This window comes from Python bivittatus, unplaced genomic scaffold (genome assembly GCF_059951505.1).
Source record: "Python bivittatus isolate LINGU-HERP-01145 unplaced genomic scaffold, Pbiv_v1 ctg000220_np1212, whole genome shotgun sequence".
In the NCBI taxonomy this organism is placed as follows: domain Eukaryota; kingdom Metazoa; phylum Chordata; class Lepidosauria; order Squamata; family Pythonidae; genus Python; species Python bivittatus.
The window spans coordinates 17,527,805-17,537,946 of NW_028277048.1; the positions used below are offsets into that span (position 1 = coordinate 17,527,805).

Below are 10,142 nucleotides of genomic sequence, written 5' to 3' on the forward strand. Positions count from 1 at the left end.
AACCAAAAAGTTAAGTGAGCCATCACACCCCCTGTTGACCATTCAAGGAATGATGGCCCAAATGATGTCAGTATACTCCCTTGCTATTTATCTTACTCTAGGACTTGTTTGGTGTATTTATCATACTCTAAAGCCAGGCTGGTGTAGTGGTTCAGGCACCAGGCTAGAAACTGGGAGACTGTGAATTCTAGCCCTGCCTTAGGCACGAAGCCAGCTGGGTGACCTTGGGCCAGTCTCTCTCTCAGCCCTGGGAAGGAGACAAGGACAAACCACTTCAGAAAAACCTTGCCAAGAAAACTGCAGGGACTTGTCATCAGGAGTCAACACTGATTTGAAGGCCCACACACATACACACACCCCAAGTCCTTTGAACAAAGATGTGGATATTATGTAAACTGTTGATGACTTTGTAGAGTCCTTGGGGTTCTCTGAGCTTGGTTGTTTTCTTGCAAACGTTTCGTTACCTGACTAGGTAACATCTTCAGTGCTAGAATGGAATGGGGTTTGCTCTCTGTTTATATACAGTGGCATGCCCTGCCGGCGTTGGTGGGGGTGTGGGTTTTGTTTTGTCTTATTTTTCCCTGCCCCCCCCCCCCCCCCCGGTAGTTCCTTGATTAGGGTATTGTTTGCTGCTTGATTGTATGTCTGGTGATAACCTTGGGGTTAATCTCTGCTTATCTGGGTGATGATTGCTGGTGAGGAGATGTTCTGGTCTTTTGTTTTCCTTTCTATTGTCTCTTTTGAATAGGGTGTGGATATTGTTTATCTCTGTGTGCCTGTTGATGGCTGCCTTGTCTGAATACCAAGCTTCCAGGAAGTCCCTCACATTTTTGGATTTCACTTGGTCTAAGATGCTGACAGTTTCCCAGTTGAAACTATGGTTAGGTCTGTCCATGTGCTGTGAGATTAAGGAGTTTTCATCATGTCTTCTGACTGCTAGTTGGTGTTCGTGGATGTTGATAAAGCTGATGACTTTAAAAGAGCTGTAGGCAACTGCAGAAAGGATTTTAATATACAGAAACTACATATATACCCTTGTGGGGTTGAGGAATGGAAAGAGGAACTCTGAATTACAAAGGAGCATATATAAGATAGCAAATCATTATTAGCACTGATTTGTCCTCCCCTCAGTTTTCATTTACCTCTTGCTCAGAAGGTGTAACATCCTGCCTAAATCAACACGTTTCTTTGATGGCCTTGTGAACAAAATTGGTTGGGCTGCAAGCAGCACTTTCTCTCTCCCTATTTCTTGCCCTCTTCATCCCAGGCAAGTTAGGGTTAATGTTTAATCTTTATTGAGCTTTGTTTAAAACTCAGGCTAAGTGCAGAGGGCAAGTCTGCAGGCGCTCCTGAAGACCAGTGCCAGGGCTGGGCAAGTCCTCTAAGAGCACGTAAGTCCAGCTAGTAAGCGTTTAAGGGCGTCAGAAGAGGAAGTTACTTCAGGGAGTTGGGAAACCTGGGACTTTTCTTCTCCTGATTCAAGCCTGTGAGGAACCTTTATAAATATGGGTGTCAAAAAATAAAAAGGTGGAGATTCTGGGAGCAGCAGACGTTGAACATTGACTTGGAATCATCTGCTCCTTGCGTTCCCCAGTAAGTCATTCTCCTTTAGTTCATATAGTGAAAGTTATATTCAAGAGAAAACTAAAATGAGAAAATGTCAGTGTACCTCTGATTTTGTGTATTTATTTGCTGCTCTCTGTGCCTCCTGGATGTGGTGGAGTTACTGAGGTTCAGTAGGCATAGAATCCTGGAGGTTTGTGGGAATATACAGTATGTATCAGCCTCAGCTCTTGAGTATATTATGGCAGCTTGAAGTGAAGATGTTACCAGGTCACACTTACTCCTTGCTGTAAACTTTCTGGCTGCTGATTTCTGGAGATCAATATGTTCTTAAGATACAGGAACAGGATGAAACTGGTTGGAGATCTGAGATGCAGTAAGACAATTTTATATCCCATAATTATAAATCTTAATTGTGGCTTTGGTTGATCATTGATGAATGTTGCTTGGGAATAAACACCATTTTGTATTAGAAAAGAAAATGTACATGTTAAAGTAAAATAATAATGTGAACAACCGTGCCTGGGATTTTAGAAAAAAAGCAGGAGGAGATGCTATGGGAACAGCTTCCATTCAGCCATGGAATGTATCAGCCTACAGATTCATGCTGGTCCTGGTTTCTGCTATCCTTATTACATGCCCCACCCTCACAGCTAGTTGAGGGGGAAATGGGCAAAAGGTTCTTATGTTGCCCCATATTGTATAAAAGAGGGAATTCCAGCAAGTGCATAGCAAGCTGCACTTGCTGAAGTTCTCCATTCATGTCCAGTTTGGCATCCAGTCAACAATGTATAGATAGATGTGCCAACAATTTTTCAGACTCTGCTTCTGTAGCTGAAGCAGTGGCCTAACATGCAGAAACTTGTAACTGAAACTTGTAGAAAACACTTCATCTACTTATTTCCTGTTCAAGTATTCAGGAGTTATATTTACAAGGAGGGGCGGGGAGATGGCAGAAATACCGAGGGATCCTTCGGGATTCCAGATTGGTCTCCGTGTCACATTCAAATGCTCAGAAAGAGTCTTTCTAATGATTCTCATCACTCCTAGACTCAGTGTTAGCCATGGGGGAAAGTTCTGGCTGTTGAAAAGAAAAGTTCAGCAATCTGGAGAACATAGAACTCGATGGCAGAGCAGCTGAAAGAGTGGGGTTGACTCGACAACCTCCATTTGCTTCCCAAAGAGCTCTTGCTAGAAAATAAGTTGCAAGAAGGACTTTTGAGCTACTGGAGTGAAGGAAGTGCAGTATTTTTCTTCTGCCCAGTCAGGCCTTTTTGGGGAGGAGGGAAAACCATTTTTGTGGAGCACTATCCGGGCTGTTTCACAATAGGAAATGGTCAGATGGACTGATGCTCTTCATTCAAGAAAGTAAAACTAATTATTCATTTACTGACAATTTGGATAGTTTGGATTTTCTCAAAAACACCCCGTTTATTGGGAAATTGAATTCAATAGACCAAAAAAAAGCCTCTATTGACAAAAAAGGTCACAAGAAAATAAAACGAAAAGGAAAGATAGGGCAGTCTCAACTGAACATTTTCCCACCAGAGCTCTGTAGTATAAAAGGGTCCTATTTGTCAAAAGGGTTGAGATTTTGTTGGCAATCAACTTAATAGAATTGTATAGGAAAACTTTTCAGTATGTTAAGACATTTTTTTGAATCTCCAACATATTGCTCTTCAAGGGCCAGATTGGAGAAGATTGCACTAAAAGGTTTTGTTTCTTAAATGGAAATTATTAGTTTTTTAGATGCAGGGATGATACTCTACAGCAATAGTAACCCTTTCTTGAACGAGAGCTTGGATGGTATATTTAGTTAGTCTTTACATCTTGTATTCTTAATAATGGTTTGATTTAGAACTTTCAACATGGAACAATACTTACTGTATTTCAATGCTGTGGAATATTTGTGTGTATGTATCTCTGGGTGTATTGTGTGTGAGTGTGTATGTAAGATGGATGGATGTAACCTGTTAATAACAAAAATCAACAGACTCACCACTATCACCCACACTATCCAATCTATTCCTGCTCTGTGATGGGATTGCAACTCTCAAAATGATGCAGGTTGGGACTTGTAATTTCCACACATCCAGGGGATACCTAATTGGGGAAAGGGATGTTATAATAATTGACCTTGGACATTCTCCATCTTCACTCCAAACTCAGGATTGACAACATCAGAAACTTTATAAGTCCATTTTGGCTTTTCCAAAGACATAATGTATAATTCAAGTTCTTTTAGGCCATAACTACTGGTCCCTCCCACATCCTATCTCAAATTCAAAAAAGAAGCTAGCATGATAGAGGATGATGCCAGTTAGGAACAATTTGAGAAGTCAGCTTCCTTGCCCATATCCCAATTAGGTCTAAGGAAGAAGAAATGGGGTAAAACTTTTATCTCTCTTCCCTGAAAGGAACTGGGGTGCATGTGTGTGCATGTGCATAAAATAAGTAGTATGGCCACTGGGGAAGGCTAGCAAAAAGACCCTTTTTTCATTTATAGAATATTTGTTGTTTGTTGGCCTCCAACACTTTCCAATCTTCTTTTGATCATCATATTGGAAATTCCAAAGGGGACAGGAGGCCCTTTCTCTCCAAGCACCATAGAGATACATGTCAGACTGCAGCTCTGAAATGACTTGATGTCAATAATCCATAGGCAGGAAGCCCATAAGAGCAAAGAGTGTTTGGAACTGATTCTGTTATACCATGAAATATTCCCCAGTATTCCATGATATAACTAACTCCATAATATATATTTAAACTGAGTGGACTTGACCACCCTGTCTAACAGAGGACTGTCTTCTGGCCATCTTACATGGCCATCTTACCACTCCAGAGTTAACTAGCTAGCTATCTATCTTCATATCTATCTATTCCAATTGTACCCTAACTGATAATTTTATTTATAAAACTTACAGAATGGAATTTTAGAAACAGAGTAAGCCACATACCATCATGAGAGATATATTGTTTATGAATGGATGATTGGTTCCCAGTTATTGTGGCCAAGACCCATTTTTAGACCTCTATCTTCCATGAATTTACCATTTTAAAATGATTTATGCTATTGGTTTTAATAATTTCCTCTGCCAAATAATCCAATTATATATTGAATGTTATATATTGTATATATTATATATTGAATGTTATTCCTTATGCCTTTATTGACATCATGGTTAATCAGAGCTTACTTTGGTTTAATTCCTTCTGTCTCTCCTTTCTTCTAGGACCAATACTGCTGTGGTAGCTTCCAAGCTTTCCACTGGAGGGAGACCTAGTTGGGACCACTTCCTGCCAGGATGGAAAATCTTGCTGACAACTTCTCTTGCTACGACCCATCCATTGTTGGTTACCGCTATGTGTCAGTGACTTGGGGCATTGTGGTGACAATAGTGGGCACAGTGGGCAATGTGTTAACCCTCTTGGCCTATGCTTCTGACACCAAGCTGCAGACACGCTTCAACCTGCTCATAGTCAACTTGACTTTGGCCGACATCCTGTACTGCACCTTTTTGCAACCCTTCTCCGTGGACTCCTACCTCCATCTCTACTGGAGGTCGGGAGCTGCTTTCTGCCGTGTCTTTGGGATGCTGCTGTTTGTCTCCAACTCAGTCTCCATCTTGACTCTCTGTCTCATAGCAGTGAGCCGCTACCTACTCATTGCCAATACGGCCCTGTTTGACCGCATCTTCTCCCGTCTGGGAGTGATATTAATTGCTCTGGGGACCTGGGTTATTGCAACTGTCAGTTTTGCCCCCTTGTGGCCTGTCTATGTCTTGGTCCCCAAAGTCTGTACCTGCAGCTTCCATCGCATCCGTGGACGGCCCTACACCACCATCCTCTTGGGTTTCTACTTTGTTGTGGGCCTGAGCTGTGTTGGCATCTTCTATTTCCTCATCCATCGCAAAGTCAAGGGTGCTGCCCAGGCCTTGAATCAATACAAGCTGAAGAAGGCCAGCTTGAAGGGGGCTCACGTAGCTGGAACCAACTCAACTATACCGGGACAGTACCATGACCTGGACAGCGGGGTGGACAGTGCAGGTGCTTCACAGCATTCCTGCGAGGCTCTGCCCTCTGAGCCAACATCCAAGACCAGCATTCCCCCAGGTCTGGAGAGCAGCTCAGCTCTTCCCGTGGCGCAGCCTGCGGACCCATCAAGGAAAAGGGCCCCCTGCAAACCCAAGGACAGCAACTCAGAATTCCGCCGGGTGACCCGCATGTGCTTTGTGGTTTTTATTTTCTTTGTGGTTTGCTATATCCCTTTTTTGCTCATCAATATCTTTGATGCCAAAAACCGGGCTCCAACTGTACTGCACATGATTGCTGCCAATCTGACATGGCTTAACAGCTGTATTAACCCCGTTCTTTATGCAGCCATGAACCGCCAGTTCCTTGAGGCCTACAAAGGGGTGATGTACAACTTTGCCCAGAGAATCCACTGCTGCCGCTAACCTGTGGGGAGTTGTCCCCCCGTTCTCCCCATGGATAAGTTCTCTGATCTTCATTTGTCCTCCAGACTGGACACGGCCAGGAAATTGCTACACTTCCACTGAGGACTAAATTCCCAGGGTTTAACTTCTGTTCTTATAATCACTGAATTTTATTCCATCTTCTGTGGTAGCCAATGGGTGACTTGGAAATCATGCAGAATTGACTGACTGAGCCTCACTCTGAGTTGTTGAAGACTGGGAAGACTCCACTTTGCCAAAGAGAAAAAGACTGACCCTGCCAGGTTCCCATTATTACAGCAAATGTTGCTGTTTCATAAAGGATTGTCTTGTGGGAAAACCTTGTCTCTGTAACAGGCATGGATGCTAAAAGGCTGTCACCTCTGCATGTGTACACAGTGCCTATTTATATTTATTATCTCTGCTCCGTATTTCATTGTCAAGAACACTCACTTCACTTCTTGAGCTCCTCCTCAAATCCCAACATTCTGTCTGCTCCCAGAGTGACCAAAAGCTCTTTGTCCTTGTTTTCACAATACCAGGGTAAGTTTTGTATCTGACCCTTGGTAACCGTGAAAGCTGCTCTCAGGTTTTCAGGCAGAAGTTTTTCCAGGCCTACCTAAAAAGGCCTTGATTTCTGTTTTAAAAATATATTCTAACAGTGAGCTATAGTTAAGGCTTAGCCTCTTCCATATCTCTTCAGTCTTATACTGTATCTAGATCTCAGACCTTTGCTCATCCAAATCTCCCACCCTCAGGTCTTCCAATCCCTCAGATGAAGCCATTCTTTCTCTTTTGTATTCTGCCACCTAACTGTCCTTGAGGAATCTTGAGAAGCTACACAAGGATAGATCTAATGACTTGGATGGGAAACCACCAGAAAATCCCAGGGCTGCCAACTAGAGTTGGAAACTAGAGAAATTCTAAAAAAAAGACAGTGACAAACCGCTTCCATATTGTTGTCAAGATGATGTGTCCATGTAGTCATCAGGAATCAAACTCAACTGGAGAAAGTTTTTCTCTCCCTTTAGATCTCTCATCCAAATTCACAAATCTTTTGGAACATTCTGTTATTAGTCATTTGTACCCTAAATAAGCTAGTCCTTTTCTCACCGTTTTCCCCTAGCCCTCACCCTATTTCTTTTATGATGAATTTTAATATAAAATATATAATTCCTTGAATGCAGGTGGTATGCTAAAACATCACGACATATAGTTGGTACTCTGTACTATACCCATCTAAAAATAGACTTTTTATTTATGTCGCAATTAAGATCAAAATTAAGTAAGCCAATAGGTATTCAAGTAAAAGAATGGGTGGATGTAAATATCTGGAGCCCAGTTTTCATGCACTTGTTAGATGAAGAAATTAGGTGTGCAGAAGGTCCATTTAGAGTTGAAACATCTACCGAAGGAGAAACAAGCCAGATGAAAGAATGTCTATTTCTATTTATTTTTTTAATCTAAAAAAGATATACTAATGCTTAATATACAGAAGATACAAAATATCTGAGAGACAGAATGTTTTACAATGTACATAATTTATTAGTACAGCAATGTATGTATATAATGTATAAATAAAGAACCATACATGTATTGGGAGCACATGTTCAAAATGTTTTACTGATCAGGTTGCACAGTCAAAACCATTTGGAAACCACTGCTCCAGAGGGTCACCAAAACACAGACATGTGCCTCTTCTTCTAGTTCATTTGATTATTTTTCCTTCTCAAACAACCCATCCCAAATGGGGAAGTTACCCCTCCCCACTGAGGATGGGGTTGCTTTTTATTTTTGTACCTTCTACAGCTCTGCTGCAATATCCTTTTTGAAATAAGATGATCAGAGCTGTACACAATACGCCCTGAAGCAAAGAGGGGTGCGTGAAGAAAAAAAGCAGAACCTGCTGGAATTCGGTCTACTATCCAGTTGTGAAATATTGGCTGCTGCCACCCCTCACCCCAGTTTCCTTTGCATCTGGCCACCTTTTAGCGGCCCCACACTAAGTGAGAGTTCTCCACAATGATTTGAAGGATGGTCTCTGTCTCTCCTTTCGAAACCCTGGACGATCTATTATAGCCCCTGAGAGTCCAACTGCAAGACAGATAGTTGGAGGCGGTTGTTTGAAGGCTGAAGTCATTGTTTTTCTCTTTTTATGCTTGTTCTATACAGTCAGCAAAATAATTAACAATTCTGAAACCCAGATGGCCTGATGTGGAATTGATTTGGGGCCCTTCCACTTTCACCATGGCTTCCTGTGCCATGTCATTGTCTGTCATATTGTTCAAGGGTGGAGCTTAGCGAGACAGCTGGGGTGGTCTTGAAGAAGAGGACAAGTCTATGCATTTGGAAAGGGGGCTAGACGAATGTCGGTATGGCCAGGACTGGGCTGCAGGTCTGAGCTACTTGGTAGCTCACTTACAGCTTGGTCAGCATTTCCTCCAGCAGGACTCCCATGTTTTGGTGGGCTATCTGGCCTAATGTCTTCCACTGTCTAGGATTACAGCTTGTTCCTCCCCTCTTGCTTGTCTGGATGGGAAGGTGTCAGATACTCACTTTCTACATGCCAGGCAGCATCTGCTAGAATAGGGGCCTTGACCCCCAAAAAGTGTGTTGATCCTCTTTTTGATACAACAGCACATTCATGAAGCTAACTTCTCTCTCCCATCAAGATACTAATCAAACACAGATATGCTTGGCTTCAACAGAGCTCCCCACAATCTGTGCCATATGGTTGTTCCGTCCTGTTTCTATTCAGTTTGTTCTATACAGGATTAGACCGCATGCAAATAGGCTTTTTATTTTTGCTTTTTTCCCCCTAAATTGGCCCACACCCTCCTGTTGTCTTTAGCAGCTGTGATCACACAGATGAAGAAGGGAACCCCTTTCCCTGCCGTTGATTTCTATGCCAGGAAAATTCTGCCCTGTTTAATGTCCTCATGATGAGGCTGCTGCAGAGGTAGAAAAGCAAGGCCCAAAAACCTAGATGTGGCTGTCCCACTGTTGAAGGCATTTACATACTGCCCTTTGCAATATTTATCTCAGGTCAGGTTTACCGTGCAAATAAAAGCAATAACCATGACTATATATACACAATAAAACAAATTAGGCAGTTACTTGATAAGTTTCTTTCTCTCTCCTTGGTATGACTGACATGGTATCTGTAAATGTTTCTATATGCAATGTTGATTTATCTGCAAATACATAATCTTAGAATAACTATTGACACACTATTGGGCAAACAAGCCATTGGTGCATTATAGAGCTAAAAGAAGTAGGAATAAGGATGTGGTGGACCAACCCAGAAGCTCTTGTTCTATGCAAGCTTGTTTTTGAGTATTTTCAGGAGCCCTTTGGCATCCCTCCCTGTAAGATATCTCAGAGCAGTGTTTCTCAACTTTGGCAACTTTAAGATATGTGGACTTCAACTCCCACAATTCCCCAGCCAGCATGGAATTGTGGGAGTTGAAGTCCACATATCTTAAAGTTGCTAAGGTTGAGAAATGCTGCCTCTGAGAAACATACAGAGGCACTGATGGCATGAAGTGGGATTGACCATTATTCTAAATACGTTAGGGCAAATATGCCCATGGAGTGACTATACAGGGTTTGACTCAGCTTTCAGTATGCATGTGAACTTCAACTCCCAGAATTCCCCCACAGCCATGCTGGCTGGGGAATTCTGGGAGTTGAAGTCCATATGTCTTAAAGTTGCCAGAGTTGAGAAACACTGGTTTAAATCCTTGCTTGATGGTGAAGCCTAGTGATTGACTCTGAACCAGTTATTCTGTCTGCCTACCTAGCAGGTTTGTTGTCAGGGAACAAGCTGGGGAATACCCACGTATGTTGGCTTGAACTCTCTCAGAAAAAGTGGGTATAAGTAAATAAATAACCTTACCAGAAAGGACAGAGGGCTTAAGATCCAAAGCAGCTGTTCATGAGAAATAAAATGGCATCCTCGTATCTTTCAACACCCATTTGTGCCAGAGAAGGTTACAAATATGCTCATTTAGATACCTATCTGCACACTACAACCTAACTGCAAGGCTGGACTGTGGCAGTTAAAGAAAAATTGGTACCCCCAAATTAAGAAAGTGAGAAAAATAGTGGTTTATTACAAATGAA

The 10,142-nt window shown here is 42.2% G+C and overlaps 1 protein-coding gene across 1 annotated transcript; it reads left to right on the top strand.

Moving 5' to 3' along the window:
- Positions 1-1,400: 1,400 nt before the first annotated feature.
- Positions 1,401-7,613, top strand: GPR84 (G protein-coupled receptor 84). The gene is made up of 2 exons (XM_015889211.2): positions 1,401-1,593; positions 4,797-7,613. The coding sequence occupies exon 2, from the start codon at positions 4,869-4,871 to the stop codon at positions 6,018-6,020; it is 1,152 nt and encodes a 383-aa protein (XP_015744697.1). The 5' UTR covers positions 1,401-1,593; positions 4,797-4,868; the 3' UTR covers positions 6,021-7,613.
- The last annotated feature ends 2,529 nt before the right edge of the window (positions 7,614-10,142 follow it).

Bases quoted from the DNA above. Each gene is read 5' to 3' on its own strand.
- GPR84 (XM_015889211.2), top strand. From the start codon at position 4,869: ATGGAAAATCTTGCTGACAACTTCTCTTGCTACGACCCATCCATTGTT.